The 15,406-nt window shown below is 56.0% G+C and overlaps 1 protein-coding gene across 9 annotated transcripts in view; it reads right to left on the bottom strand.

Moving 5' to 3' along the window:
* Ncor2 (nuclear receptor corepressor 2) overlaps window positions 1–15,406 on the bottom strand; it is a 162,858-nt gene that overhangs the window by 4,085 nt on the left and 143,367 nt on the right. For 4 of the 9 annotated variants that reach the window (XM_029477773.1, XM_029477775.1, XM_029477774.1 and 1 more), the window contains exons 29-45: window positions 14,815–14,965; window positions 13,202–13,342; window positions 12,887–12,967; window positions 12,229–12,524; window positions 10,917–11,271; window positions 9,586–9,807; window positions 8,890–9,144; window positions 8,032–8,181; window positions 7,794–7,925; window positions 7,524–7,710; window positions 5,502–6,031; window positions 4,445–4,597; window positions 4,211–4,356; window positions 3,806–3,999; window positions 2,885–3,034; window positions 2,204–2,349; window positions 1,578–1,631 (exon numbers count right to left, since the gene is read on the bottom strand). In XM_029477773.1, the coding sequence (XP_029333633.1) occupies window positions 1,578–1,631; window positions 2,204–2,349; window positions 2,885–3,034; window positions 3,806–3,999; window positions 4,211–4,356; window positions 4,445–4,597; window positions 5,502–6,031; window positions 7,524–7,710; window positions 7,794–7,925; window positions 8,032–8,181; window positions 8,890–9,144; window positions 9,586–9,807; window positions 10,917–11,271; window positions 12,229–12,524; window positions 12,887–12,967; window positions 13,202–13,342; window positions 14,815–14,965 (3,343 nt within the window). The remainder of the gene's footprint in view (window positions 1–1,577; window positions 1,632–2,203; window positions 2,350–2,884; window positions 3,035–3,805; window positions 4,000–4,210; window positions 4,357–4,444; window positions 4,598–5,501; window positions 6,032–7,523; window positions 7,711–7,793; window positions 7,926–8,031; window positions 8,182–8,889; window positions 9,145–9,585; window positions 9,808–10,916; window positions 11,272–12,228; window positions 12,525–12,886; window positions 12,968–13,201; window positions 13,343–14,814; window positions 14,966–15,406) is intronic. The other 5 variants (XM_029477779.1, XM_029477780.1, XM_029477778.1 and 2 more) reach the window with 3 other exon arrangements.

Consider the following 15,406-nt stretch of genomic DNA (forward strand, 5'->3'; position numbering starts at 1 on the left):
ACCCAAAAAACCCAAATCACCACCACCAACAAAACCACAAACAATGACAACGTCATCAGCAGGATTCCTAGCCCATGCCACTGGCCAGTCTCTGATGCCCTGTGAACCTCCAGGCTGCCTGAGCCTTGTGAAAGCCACATGGCCAAACACGCTGGCTGGCAAGCCTCTGGTTTGTAAACTAGCCAGGCTTCTGAGGATGGAAGGGACAGTCACTTTCATAATCCTGTACTGGGGTGACTGCTGGCAGCCTCGGCTTGGGTTTCAGGCAAGCTCGGGCCAGGGCTGGTCATGTGCCCACAGTGCTAAGCAAAGGTTACCAAGAAAAAGCTGAACTTCTAACAGGGGTGAATGCACTCGCGCGCACACACACACACACACACACACACACACACACACACACACACACACTTCAACCTTAAATAAACAAGCCCCACCCCACCACTCCTCTACATCCAGAATGAAGTGGGAGAGAGAGGAGGTAACACAGAAAAGGGGGACAGAGGGGAGTTTCCTGATGGAGCACCGCTCCTGGGCCTTGTCTCCATGGTGTTGAGCTTGTGATCTGATGGCACTGGGCAGAGCTATGACTTTTCTCTCATCTACCTTTGGCGTGGTATTGAACGCCACTGGCTAGGCCTGGAAACATGTCTTTGAGAACTAACATTTAAGGGGCGATGTTTGAGGATGTCTCTGTGTGTGTGTGTGTGTGTGTGTGTGTGTGTGACACAACTAAGTTAGGTTTTAGCACAAATCACTGTATTACCCTATCTATATGCATATACACCCAGGTGTCTAAAACCTATGTCAAGATTTAGCACATTCTAGAAACACGCATCTCCAACCATATTCCTGTCTCGGTCAGTTTCCTTCTGCTTGAGGCTCAGCAAAGGCCCCAGGATGTCCCAGCCAGGATCCCACCCCATCCCCTTTACAGGTCCTGTGGTCTTCTGGAAATGTCCCCAAGGGTTAATCTGGCCACCTTATTCCCTAGGCCCAAGGCTCCACACAAATAAGGAAGTAGGGACCCTTGCCTGTTCCTCTGGCCTGGATTAAGTCCCCACAGCTTCCCCTGTGACACAGTCACCGAGCCCATTTGTTCCCACGACAGTTTCTTTCCCAGGGGGCAACGTGATAATAAGCATGGGAAGCGGATGCTCTAAGCCCCAAGCACCATACTGAAAGCCTGAGACTTCTGCCACAAACTGCACGTGAGTTTGACACTTTTCCCTCACATTACCGCCTGCATCTGATTTAGAAAACGGCCAGAGACTTTAGTGTGAAAGATGCCTGCGGCACCCTGAATCTCTGCACCCCAAGGCCAATCCCTCAGGTCCACACTTGGTGACGTGCCCCAGCCCCAGCAACTGGGCAAGTGTTTCCAGGGTGTACCTAATACCCACTTGAGGGACCCTGACCTCAAACCTTGGTAACTCCTCACGAAGGGAGGAGCCTAGGCAGTGGAGGCTGCCCATCTGTGTCATTCTGGGTCCACTGAGACCAGGGAGAGGCTAAGGCTCCTTGTCCCCAAGTCAGCACTGGGGAAGGGAGTTTACCATGAGGACACACAGGAGGGTTACCTGCTCCAGTGATGGCGGGCATGTTGAAGATTTCCGTCCCAGGCTGGCCAATATCTAGAGCAGGGTAACAAGGTGGGGAAGGGCTGAGTTCACAGGTCCTAGGAGATCTGCACCCCTGCTTGTCCCCCGTACAGTCCGAGTTGAATGTCTGGGCACAACTAGGCATCTGATGCTCCAGGTTTACTCAGATGGTTGGTCACTACCTTAGGCCTGTTACCTGTGAGGGCTTCTATACTCCAGAAAGGAAGAACCTTGCCTGTCTGTCCAGGCCACCCTGGGGAGGGGACAGTGCAAAGCTGTCATGTGTTGCTTTCCCGTGCATTCTTGTAAGCATATGGCCCATGTGACCCTGCGCTAAAGACATGAGTCCTTGTCCACCCACATCAGCTGTGGTGAAAGGCATTGTGTCTGTGGCATGAACCTGGAGTAGTGCGCTGTGCTCCTCAGCACCCAGCACAGGGCTGTCTCTACAGGTTTCCTTGTGTACCTACTGTGTGCAGGGCATTACCGAAGTGCTATATGCTTTGTCAGTTAGTACCAACTGGCAGCACGTCGGGCTCTTCCATGGTAAGGTTTAAGAGTATATCTCCCTCCCGGTGCCTGCTCTAGCCCTGGCTTCCCCTTACTGTATTCTGGCTCGTTCCGGTTGTGGGTGTTGAGTTTCTTGTTGATCTCCTGCTTCTTCGACTTCACCATGGCGGAGTTGCTCTCTGTCAGCTTACTGAAGAAGGCTGGCGGCTGGCTGGTGTTGCCTGGAGACTTAGAGCCCATCCTGCGGGGAGCATGAGACACCAGGGTCAGCAGGCTGGGCACTGTGACCTTTAGCAACAGGGAGCTCACCACTTGAGCTACCGTGAGGTGCTAAGGACCAGCTGGTTCCCATCCCAGGCCTGCTGGGATCTGAACTTAGCCTTGGCTTAGGGAAGTTTGTGAGCCTCCCAAGTACGCTGTGAATTGCCCCAAAGAACATCTTATTGCTAGATTTGACACAAGACTCCCCAGGGAACTGGACAGGTGCAGGTCACACCCTCGCTGAAGTCCATGTCCACCCCTATCCAGTCTGGGTCAACTTAGTTCATTCCCAGATCAGCAGCAAGCGATAAAACAGGGTTCAGGCTGAGATCCCAGACACAGGGATACCAGGCACCAGGATGCCAGACACAGGGTGCTGCAACGGAAGGCCCCTGAAGGTCTATCAGCCCGCTGAGCTGTGAGGGATTAATGGTCTCCATATTGGAGGGCCGAGGCCTTGGGTGTACATGGAACTGACACCACCATCTCTAAGTGCGGATTTGTGCTATGGGTACCTGGGCTCGCCCTGTTCCCCGTCCCGATACAGCAGTGGGTACGCAGCGCTCCGAGCATGTCCTGGCTCAGTCATGCCCTCTGGTGGGGACACGGGCTCAATGGCATCCTCGCTGCTGCCCAGGACCGATGTTTTGCTGGGTTCTGGGGACCTGATGGAGATAGCATCCTAGCTGAGGGTGAAGTTCTACCCAGCGATGAGGATACCCCACTGCCCACAGCGGGGCCCTGCACATTTCCCTGTAAATGGCCACTCTGCAGCTGAGGTATGGAGACCCCAGTGGGCTACTAGGATCTTCTGAAATAACCTAAGACTTGTGAGCTTTTGTCGATTTTTGAGTCGGGTTCTGGCTGTACATCCCAGGCTGCCCTGAAGTTCACAATCCTCCTGCCTCAGCCTGGCCAGAGCTCCCTCACCTGAGTAGAGTATGTGCCACCACTCTGGGCTACTCAAGAGTGTTCTGACTCACGTTGTGAGCCCCACTGAGGCACCCATGCCAGGACCTCACTGTCTACACCCGTGCTTCTAAAATCAAACTCGTACAAGACGCCTCACTCCGCTCCTAAGCCTAGGTAGGGCCCCAGCTTCTCTCATGCCCTGAGCCTCGGGCCCAGCCAGGGTAAGTATGTGTGCATTGTATGGGATGGTAACTCACTTCTCTATGCCTCAGTTTTCCTATCTGCTAAATGGGCGTGGGACATCTGACCCCCTAGCTGAGTTGGCATATATAGGACACTCAGTTGGCATATGGGAGCCTTGGTGTGCCACCTTCCTGATTAGATGCTTTGTGTTGGTTCTGGGAGCTTAGTGAACTTCTGTATCCCTGAGCCTCAGGTTCCCATTAGCCCAACACAGTCAAGCTCACCCTACCCCCCAGTGTCCTTCAGTCAAGCATCTGACACAGACATGAGTATATTCTCACCTTTTGCCCCCTTCACTGTGGGGGGATCCCCGGGCTGGGGTGCCATGGTCGGGGGGTGGGAGGTAGAGGTCACTGGGTGGGCGGCGAAGATCCAGGACAGGGCAGCTGGCTCCGGGAAAGGAGTAGAGAGGGGCGGGAAGGGGGCCGCTGAGCTGCTGCGGGTGGTGGCGCGTGTAGTCCTGCGTAATGACCTCCTGTGGGAGGGGGCAGGTCAGGACTTTCAGTGTAGGGTAGGGCAGAACCCTGATCTGACTGGTCTCCTGGGTGAGTGTCCCCGGGCAGACCTTATGGTGACAGCCGCCACAGGACTGAGTGTACTGGCTAGTGCATGCTAGCATCTGTCTGACTATGGGACGTCACTCTCCTATCCACCCCAATGGCGGGGGCCCAGAAATAGGCACTTACACTGATGTGCTGAGCCAAGGTGACCACCCTCTGGTGACCTTTGATGCCTGGGGCAGTCTGGAGGAGTGGGCTGGATGAGGGCTGGCTCTCGGGCAGTGGCCGCAGATGTGGGAGGTGGGCAGCCTCCGCACTGAGCTTCATGGGGCCTAAGGAGGTGAGCAGAGCTTGTCAGGGCCTGGGGACAGCGTGGAGCCGTGCCTCAGTCTCCCCACCCGCCACTCTCCCGGGTGTTACCTGGCTGCTTGTGCCGCAGCTCCCCTTCTAAGTGGCTCTTCTCCAGCTCTTCCAGAGGTTTGGAGAGCCCCTTGTCGTGGGTCAGGCTGGGGGAGCTCACCGGGCTGATGGGCTCCACCCCATCGGGGCTGTAGCCAGCTCCGCTGTGGTAACCTGAAACAGGTGAGCTGGGGTCAGAAGGTGGGTGGGCTTGGGCTTGGGGGGGCTTGGGACGAGCCATTACTCCACAGTGTGGGCCTCAAGATGGAAGGAAATTATCTAAGCCTAGGGGTGGTCAGAGAGGAGGAATGGCAAGTGACAGACATTTCCATGTATCAGGATACAGACACACCCAAAGGATTGTGGGAGTCTGGCTTGGGCAGTGTGGGGCTCGGGTAGCTTGGGCAGTGTGGGGCTCGGGTAGAAGAGGAGAGACTGGGGGAGGCGGTGGTGGAGAAACTGGAGAGGGGGCTTGAGTGTGCATGGGGTCAGGGTGTGATGGTGTGGGGTTCAAGCTGAGTGACACCATGTCCCCAGACACCGTGTCCCGAGCCCTGCCTTGTCCCAGCCCCACTGTCCCTGATCACTCCCCCTTTGGGCTTTATGCTGGTGTGGGAAGAGGTGGGCACCCAGCCTCCCCCCCACCCTGTCTCGCCCCTCGCTCCCTGCCTTGACTTCCTTCAGGAACAGTAGCAGCAGTCAGCTGGTAGCCCCTGCATCCCCACTCCCCAAAACGAAGGTGCAGGTGGTGGCGGGAGATGGGAGGCGCGGTCGGAGTCCAAACCACAGATCCATTCATTAAAGGAAAAAAGGTGAAAAATCCAAAAAGAAAAAAGGAGGAAAAAAAAAAAAGAAAAAGAAAAAGGAAAAAAGGAAAAAAAAACTCATGATGACAGGATGGGCAAACGATGAGGGGCCCGTGTGGGCGGAGTCACCACAGCGTGCCAACTGACCAGGATGACGAGCTCGAAACAAAATACCAAAACCAACCGAAAAAGGGGGAAAAATTAAAAGCAAAGATCTGAAAATATCTTTAGGCCACAGATGGGGTGGGCAGGCGGCGGGCCGGATGTCTTACCGTCGCCAGGGGAGTCGTTGGCCAGCGAACCTCCTTCTCGCGGCCCCCTTTCGTGAGCAATTTGACGCGTGATTATTGCGTCTATGAACGTGGCCGCTGTCAGGGTGGTCTTACCCAGAGAACGGAGTTCCAATTCCTGGATGGAAAAGGGTTTACTTTGAGTCTTTTCTCGGTGCAGATCTGAGGCCGAGGTGGGCGCCGGCGGGTCCGGACTGGCATGGTGGGGTGCAAGGCTCTTTGCTGGGGTGCGGGCGATGGCTGTGTGGCTGGAGCTGGGGGGTGCTAGGGATCGGGGCTCGGAGCTCTTGCTGGGTGAGGAGGCGGGCTCCCGGGCAGGGGGTTTGGAGAGGAAGGCATGGCCAGCGTCCACACAGGGCCGCTCGGGCCGGGCGACCCGAGAGGTCTCCTTGGGTAACAGGACGGGCTCCATGAGGGTAGGGTAGACCCCTTCAAGGGTGCCACCAAGTGGGCAGTGGGTGGCAGGTGGGAATGTGGCAGCTGGGCGGACAGGCGAAGAGGTGGAGGTGGACCTGCAAGGACAGGGAGAGAGTCAGGCAGTGCTGGCCAATGGCTTCCTACCTCACACCTTCAGAGTCCCTGACTGAGAGTCCCTGTCTAGATTCTCACTCTCTGAGGCTCCCGGAGCAAGTGCCCTCCTGACTGACCCTCCTATGCTGTGCTCGGCTCCATTCAGTCCCTCTCACCTAAAGCTTCTTACCCTCCCAGGTGATCAGAATACAGCACTTAAGGCAAGGGTGCCCGAGCTCCTGGGAAGACAGTGACAGAGGCAGGCTATCCTCTCCCAAGGGTCAGAGAGAAGCCTGGTGCGGGGAGGGCAGGAGGCTCAAGCAGGGCCGGTAGGAGGCACGCCTAGAAATCGGCAGGAGCGCGGAGGAGCCTCTCAGCAGTGTGGAGCATGAGAGCCAGGAAGCATGAGACTGACTTCAGGCAAAAGGCAGGCATCCCAGCACCAGCGCTGTGGGCAGCACCAGCCCTGCAGCCTCACATTAAGCTCCCAGTTCTGTTCTCTCAAGTTGTTACTTCTGGGCCTTATACACTAATGACTACCAACTGACTCCATGCACCCACCCCATCATCCACCACCTGTAGTCCATCCATTCATTCATTCACTCTTCTATCCATTCATCTGCTCATCCATCCACACGCATCCATATCCATCCATCCACTCTCACCTTCCTTTCTATCCATCTCTACTTATCTATCCATCTACCACTGATACACTGCCATCCAGCTGCCCAGTGTCTACCCATTCATCTGTGTGTCTTTCTATCCATCTCTACTTATCTATCCGTCTACCACTGATGATACACTACCATCCTGCTGCCCAGTGTCTACCCATTCATCTGTGTGTCTTTCTATCCATCTCTACTTATCTATCCATCTACCACTGATACACTGCCATCCAGCTGCCCAGTGTCTGCCCATTCATCTGTGTGTCTGCTTACCTGTCCATCAGTCCACACATCCACCTATCCAATTCACCCATTCATCCACCCAGGCACATATCCATCCACTTACACCTATCTATCTGCTCCAACTCATCCATCCATCCCCCCATCTGCCCCATGTCTATCTATCTACCCCTTCATCTGCCACCAATCAACTTACTCATATATGCATCCATCAGTCCATCTATCCATTTGTCTATCCATCCATTCATCCATCTCTCCATCCATCCATCCCCACCCATCCCCCTGGGTTCTTTGTTCACCCTGATACCTGTCTATCCAGAGCATCCTCTATCCGCCTACTGTCATCTGCCCAGCTACCTGCTTCTATCTCCCTGTCTACTCATTGCGTGCCCTCTCCTCTGGGCCATCCTCCACCTGCCTGCATGCCACCCATCTACCCACTCTCTTGTAATCTCACTTGCTCACCCACCTTCTGATCCTGCTGCCATCTGTTCAACTCTCTACCCATCTGTCCACCCACACACACCCCTCCCACTCAGCAAACCCATCTGTGTGCCCTCCCCCCAGGCTTGTTCCCCCCGGTGCCAACCTGGCCCACCTCAGGACCGTGGGCGTGCCGGGTTCCACGGAGGTGACCACGCCCTTCATGCTCGTGTTGTGCAGCACACTGGGCCTCTGCTGCAAGGCGTCCTGGGTCCGGGGGGAGATGGGCGAGTGCTGGTGGGTGTGGGAGGCGGGGCGGCTGCTGCCCCCAGCCCCGCTGCTCTGCTCCGTACCTGGTGACAGGCCGCCGAGTCAGGGGGCAGGCCCAGGTGGCCCATGAGGACCTGGGGGTGGGGCGGGGTCTGGGGTGCCCTACCAGGTCTCCAGATGGGTGCATGCTCCACTGTAGTGGTAGACGTGAGGATGGACTTGTCTCGTTCCCGCTCACGTTCCCGTTCACGCTCCGATGAAGATGTGGCAGTTGGTTTAGCTAGGTGAGTGGGGCCTCCTGGAAACCCCGGGGCCAGAGTGTGAGCCAGAGCCAAGGGGCCAGAACTTACCTGCAGGGCATCGGGAGTGAGGCCCAAACCCACCCACCCACTTGCCAGGCGCACCTGGGGATAGCGGTGAGCTACTGTGGCGGCTGCTGAAGGGTGGGGGCGCGGTGGGGAGGTAGGCAAGGCGGTCGATGGCGGTGGCAGGGGTGCCTGGCGTTGGTGGCACCAGCACGGGCAGGTGTGGCACTTGGGACAGGTCGATAATGCCTGCAGGGGTCAGGGGGGGTATCAGCTGCAGGGGTCTGACCTCTTGTCCCCAAGGGTGTAGGCCTGAGACCTTGCACCTGCTGTACCCCTCCCTAGGACCAGGCTTGGCCCCAGGCCCCCTTCTCAAGGCTCTGATGGGTAGTGTCTCTCAACCAACATCTTTTGAACCAAAACACTGCCATCACCCTCTGAAACCCACAGAGCTGCTCAACAGTTGTGACAAAGTGACCCGGGCTCTTCACAGGCTCTGGAAGTCAGTGCTCCAAAAGGCTTCACACTCATTCCTTTCTGTTTTTTTTTTTTTTTTTTTTTTTGGGGGGGGGTGACACATTTGTATTAAAAATGGACTCCCGTAGCCCAGGCTGGCACCTCAAGCTTTATGTAGCTGAGGCTGGCCTTGAACCTCCTGCATACTTAGAGAACAGGTATGCAACACCCAGTCTAGCCTGTGTTCTGATCTCTTGGATGTCAAAAGATGCCTCATACCAAAGTCTCAGAACAACATGCATGGTAGCTAGAGGTGCCTGCTAAGTACACAGCAGCTAGATGTGAAAATATCTAAGCAGTACCACCCTGCTTCTCCCAAGGAGCCAGCATGCACCACCTAGTTCACCCGGGCAACTGTGACCCCTGTTCCCACCTTACACAGTGCACACAGACACTCGTCTTCTGCAAACCTCTGCTGAGGGCACATCCTGGGCAACTCACCTCGTGGGCCAGCGGCATAATTGAGGGCCAGCGAGGACTCTCGCGGTGACAGACCCCTCAGCATGTCAGCACGCTGGGCCATGGCAGAGGCAGCGTTGTGGTGCATCTGCTGCGAGGTGATGTAGTCATTGATGATGGTCTGGCGGTTCTCCAGGGCCGCGGTGTCAGGGTAGCCGCGGATGAGGTAAGGCGGGTACAGGTGTGGGTAGGTGGGGCTGGGGGCCAAGTGCCGGGGCAGGTAGTAGGCTGCGGCTGCTGGGGAGGGAGGGAGGGAGGGTCAGGTGGCCCATGTCTTATCTTCATGCTCCCCACTTCAGCTTCCTCTCCTTGTGTACCCACATGCCTCCCCAGTGCACACACAGAGCTTAAGACTCGCTCCCTCATCATGTGGGGTGTCTGCTGTCAATGGTTTGTCAATGCTCCCAGATATAACGCGTCAAAATATAGCTCCTGACACCCTAACAAAGGAGCCTTTAAAAAGGCTCAAGTCATGGCACTCACTGGAGCCCCTCACTTACTGCAAGGTACAGATGAATCCTCCAGGAAAAGAAGCCCACTGAGAGACAGGATCCCAAGCCCACCCCTGGAACCTGCCCTGGGCTAACACTAAGCCTAGCCCCAACTCTCTAGACCCCAAGAGCCCACCCAAGGAAGTAGAATCATTAAGCCCCAAATCTACAGGCCCAGGACACCTACCTGCTTCCAGAGGGATCCCTCGGGGTATGGAGGTGGGGTCAAAGGCCAATGGGATGTGACCACGGTACAGGTCCACACCAGTCACACCCCGGAGCAAGTGCTCATAGGGGGAGATGGGGTGAGGGTGGTGCTCGGGCACAGTGCTGTGTGGGGACTTGGCGATTTCCCGGGGTGTAGATGTCAGCTTCCGGTCCTGGGACGCCTTGCTGGATAGGAGGCTGCCTGTAGGGACAGGTCACAGTAGCCTCAGCCTCAGTGGGGCCACCAGGCTGAGCTGTCACAAACCCCAGGGCCTCTTGCCCCTCTGCTGTTGGTCCCCTGGGAAAATATCCATTTACTCCCTGTCACCATTCCGAATTCACTCCACCAGTCTGACTTTATCATGGGCTGGAGCACCCCAAGAACAAAGCAGGCAAGAACCCTGAGCCCCAAGAAGCCATTCGCTCCAGGTCGGAGATGAACCACAAAGTAGGAAGCGCACAGGCTTGAGAGAGAAATGATCTCAATGCTTTGGAAGTGCACCCTGAGACAATGAATCAAAACACAGGTCTGACACCTAACACAAGCCCAGCCAGGATGTGGCTGGAACTGGTCATAGCTTCCCCTGGTGGCCCTGACATCTGAATTAGGGTGGTGTGGGGTATACAGGGGTTGGCTAGAAACAGAACCAAAGGTGGAGCCTTCTAAAGAGGGGACCAGCACAGGAAAAGGCTGGGAAGGATCAGAGAAGGAGAGTGGAAGTCAGGGAGGTAAAAAGAATCAGAAAGGGAAACAGAACTCGGGGGTGATGTCACAGGCGGGGGCTTCAGACCAGCAGTGCTACTGGAAAGATGAAGCCTACGGAGTGATAACTGTTTCATTCGAACGATTTTACTTTAATCTTTTTGTGTGTATGTGTGGGCACATGAATGAAGGGAGAAATGTGCCATGGTGTGTAGTGAGAAGTCAAGACAATTTTGAAGGTCAGTTTTCACTCTCCACTATGCCTGGGACATTTAACTCCCACTTATGGCCCGTGACCTTTAGGAGACTCTCCTGTCTTGGCCTTCTGTCTCACCGTGAAGCATAACAATTACACACGTGCATGAGTGTGCCTGGCTTATGTGGGTGCTGGGGATTTGAACTCTGGTCTTCATGCTTATGCAGCTACTGAGCCTTCTCCTCAGCCTTGAATTATTTAAAAACCACTTTATCAGGGGGCCCTGTATGCAGTGTGGGGGCAGGGCAGGAGACAGACTGGCTGTGGCAAGAGGCAGTGGCCAGAGTATCCTGTAGGAATTGAGCTGTCCCCTCCCCACAGCTGGCAGCCTGAGGGAGTCTCACCCACTGACCTTCCTGAAGGCGTGGCGTGGGCTCCCTCGTGGTCACAGGGGAGCCACGTGGCAGGTGACTGGTGAAGGGTGCCCCGTGGTCTTCGTAAGTCAGTGGGCTTTGCCGTGGCTTGCCCAGCTCAGGCACGACGACTGGAGCCCCACGTGTGATGGAGCCCCCTGCACCACTGCTGGTCCCTGATCGGCTCTTCAGACTCTCTTCATAGCAGGCACGCTCCAGTGCCCGGGCGTCAGCCATTATGTCCAGCGGGTGCAGGGCAGGGAAAGGCCGGCCAGGGCTGCCGATGATGGAGCGCACGTCGTGTTTCTTGGTGCCAGTGGAGGGTGCCCCAGAGTCGTACTTGAGTGGGGTGCCCTGGGGAGAGGGTGCAGGTCTGTATTTGGCTGGCCAGATGCCGCTCTTCCTGTATGTCTGCACAGGATGGGGCATCTCTAATCCCTTGGGCAAATGGACAGAGACCTCTAGCAGAACATGATGTCCAGAGGCTGGACACCCTGCTCACTTGAGTCTGGCTACACATCCAGGGTCACCTACCGGCCTAGAGGTTCCAGAGTGAGGCTAACTTCAGGTCAACACAACCTTCCTCACCCAGTGGGGACTGGACCATCTTGCAATGCTATGGAATTCCATAGCCAGATGCACCTGCTGCCACCCCAGCTGTGGCTCTGGTCCCAGACTGGAGTTACATATTCCCTGTCAGGTCTCAGAGGGCACCACAGAGAAGGGAATTATTGGACATCATGGAGAGGATCACATGGGGATCCAAGCCGGGGACACTGAGCACAGCTAGGTCCTAGATCTCAACTGCTACTCAATGTCTGTGTTGTTATTAAACGTTATAACTTTGGTGACTGGCATTAAGCTAGAGTACAGCTTTGTAGCCTAGGTTAGCCTCAAATTTATAACCTTCCCGACTTAGCCTTCTAAGTCCTGGGTCCAATAAGAGGAGTGGCACCTAAGCTTTCAAAAGAATTCTCTAGAATCATTCTGGCCCGTCACTGAGTGTGTCCCTGGCTCAGGGGATAGCCCTCCCTAGGCGCCTTTGTCTGGCTGTTTTGTCTTTCTCTTTCCCATCAAGCTATGACCAAGTTAGGGGACAGTGGCTCTAGGCTTGACACATACATGCAGGTGGAGACGTGGGGAGCAGCCAAGTGACGAGTTAGGGACATAAGCCTTGGGTTTCACAAATACTGTCAGTGACCAGGGTCAGCTGCTGATGTCTCTGGGCCTCAGTTTATAACCCAATGCAACGAGGGCAGCATTAGCACCCCCTCAGGCATGCCCATGCCCCCCTCCTCTGCACTCTCGTACCTGGGTGATGGAACCCTCTTTCAGAGGCCGTGGTGCCAGGGGTAGCTCAGGTGTGCGGCGCAGCTCCTCTCTTGGGATCTCATGGATAGAGCGACCTGCCTCCTTTACAGTTGCTACCACACCCTCGTGAGTCGGCTTCAGCTTCAGGGGACCCAGAGGGTCCAGGGGCCGGGGCTTGTAGGTCTCAGTCAGGTCCCGAGGTGGTGGTGGGGGCGGTGGTGTCCCTTCTCGCTTCAAGAGCTTGGCCTCCCGCCGTAAGTAGTCCTCCTGTGCCTCCACATAGGACCTCGGGATGCCTGTCGGGCACACAGCATTGGCTGTCCACTGCCTTGCCTGGCTCGGTCTGGGTCAGCACAAATCCTCCCTTCCTGTGGGACCCTGGGCATGTGAACTGACTTTTCTAAGCCTGTCTCTTCATATGCCGTGAGGATGCTAAGTAAAACCACACTGCTCAGTTTACCACAGAGACACGAGCTAAAGTTCCATTCAATCTGGACGCCCTCCCAATCACTAGCAAGGCGTGCTTGCATGAAGCTTTGGAGTCGGGGCCAAGTATTCACTCCATCTATAGACCATGGGTGGGAAGCTCAGCCTCTGTTTCCAACCCCTTAGCTGGTACTTGGCCCGGGGGCGGAACCACACACCGTGAGGGAGGTACCTTGCGTGATGGAGCCTCGGATGTGATGCTGCTCCTTGAGGTGGGGGCTGTGCTGCTCAGGGATGGCGCGGCCCATGAGTCCTGGGGAGAACAGGAATGGTGTCACCATATGGTGTCCGGGAGGACTGGGGTCTACCACTAACAATTTCCATCATGATGCAAGACCCAGCAAGAAAGCGCCTGCCCCCCTTCCCTGGGCCCCATTCTGCAGTCAAGCTTGTCAAGAGGCCACCTCCCTTTCCATTCTGGCCCGAGTGCCTGGGAGGTTCCTGGACAGCGCTCAGTCCTGATAAGTGGCTACAGCAGGACACTTACCCTCGATGCTGGCTGAGGTGACAGTCCTGCCTACACGGCCCTCCATCATGTCATAGGTACGTTTAGGGGCAGCAGTCTCGTGGGGTGGGCCCGAGCTGCTCCTTCCATCCTCCTTGGAGCACTGTGACACGGACATACCACCTGGGAAACGGAGAAAGCACACGATGTGGGACGGCTGCAAGGGGCTGGCACCACAGGCACAGTGCTAGGCCTGCCAATAGGCAGAGCTGGAAGGAGGCCCTGCCATCCCACAGATGGGACCCTCAAACCAGCTCAACTGGCGGAAAGAGCAGGGCATGCCTGCCCGGGCTTTCTAAGTGGGTGGGTATGCGTCTGTACCCATAGGTGTATGTGCACACTAAAGATGTCAACACAGTCTGAGTCGGCAGGGAAGCCCCCACAAGCTCCTGCAGCTCTGCATGTGCACAAGTGGGAGTCCAAGGACCATGTGAGGCCAGTTTACAGGTGTGCCTCCGTGTGCCAGGGACAGAGTGGCTTTGCTATCCCTGGTGACTTGGGACATGCTGGCTAACGTACAAGAATACAAAGAAATATTGTAAAGAAAGGGCTGGCAGCTGGGGCTGGGACTGATGGTGGGTGACACTCTGAACTGCCTCAGACCCACTGGGTCCAGAAGAGATGCACAGGACACCCCATCTCCACAAAGACAGGCTGGAAGGTTACAATCTAGCTCTTTGGGGCTGTCACCAGGACATGCAGCTGGCACCTAAGGCAGCTGGTGCCCTTGTCCCCTGGATACACGGGGTCACTTGTGACCTCAAGGACCAGGGGGCTGTGGGGCTCAAGGAATAGGGAAGCTGGCAGTCCCCAGGCCTGAAGCAGCGAGTGTTTGTAGGGTGCCTGGTTGTTGGGGGGTGCTTCCCAGGGATGGGTTCCTCAACTTTTAGGTAGCACTGGCTACGTTTTCTAGCCAGAGAGGAGGGTGACACGGCTCTGCCACAGCCCTTCCCTGTCACGGCATTCAAGGCTGCCCCCAGCTTTCCCAGCCTATGTAGGGGGAAGCTGCCAAAGCCAGCCCTGGCCTCATCTGGGTTGTATGACTGCAGGACAGAAGTCACTCCCCTGCCTGCGTCCTGGTATCACTTCAACTCTGCCTGGTTCTAAAGAGACCTCTATAGACCCCACAGCCTCGCCCCTAACAAGGGCTGCCTTGTCTCACCAGGGCCAGGACGGTATTCTCATAGAAAGACCCTGAGCATGAAATGTGCCCACCTCCCTATCAGTAAGGTAGGCAGAACCTAGGCCCAGCCCCCAATCTGTCTAGGCTACAACGCCAACTCCAAGGGCCCCTTCTCAGCAAAGTGGAGACACGCCACAACGGCTGTCTGGGGCCGTGTGTTGCAGTCTGGTCTTCATGACTCCTAATCAACAAGGGGTTTCCAACACACTCCCAGCAGGGGCGAGCTGGCAGGGAAGTACTATCTGCTATGTGCTTGCTTGCTAAGCCTCAGCCTAGCAAGGTGGTTGCTCTCAGTGGCCTTGCTATGTCTGTCTTGAGAAAATACATCCTGGGGACGGAAAGAAAGGGGAGGACAGGCATAGCCACCCCACCTACTGCCAGAGCCTCGTGGTTGTCTGTCCTCTGTCCTCACCTTCATAGGACAGGACGTGGCCTTTCTTGCCCTCATAGATGACATGGCCCTTGGGCAAGGTGTCCTCTCGTGCCCGGTCAAGTCGACTTGGGCTGTCCTCACCGACGATCCTGCTGATGGTACCCTTGTAGAGGACGTCTGCGGGCGTGCCCTGTAGGGGTGGAGTGGCAGGCACCTGGATCTGTGGGTGACTCCTCACACCCCACCCACTCCCCCACCCCGCAAGGCATGCACAGAGCACAGCCACACATGCGTAACTCCCCTCCGCATTGGTGTCAATGTCTCTCATGCTGGCTTCCGAGTGCCAGTGCTGCTGCCAACACTGCCTCTCACTTGTAGACTCCCAGAGATGCTATCGAGAATACTACCATACTGTTTCATAGAGACAAGGTCTCTCATGCTACAATTCAGGTTTGCCTGGACTCGCCATCCTTCCTGCCTCAGTGGGTACTAAGTCTGGCATGCACCACTGGCTTATGCCTACCTGACTGGTGATATGTCAAGCCAGCTGCCACCCCTGCTCCCTCTATTTCTTCCGGCCATAATAACATGTCACACTTTCCTCTTCCCGGCCCTGGTAACTTTCTCAGTC

The sequence above is a fragment of the Mus caroli genome, chromosome 5, assembly GCF_900094665.2.
Source record: "Mus caroli chromosome 5, CAROLI_EIJ_v1.1, whole genome shotgun sequence".
NCBI lineage: Eukaryota > Metazoa > Chordata > Mammalia > Rodentia > Muridae > Mus > Mus caroli.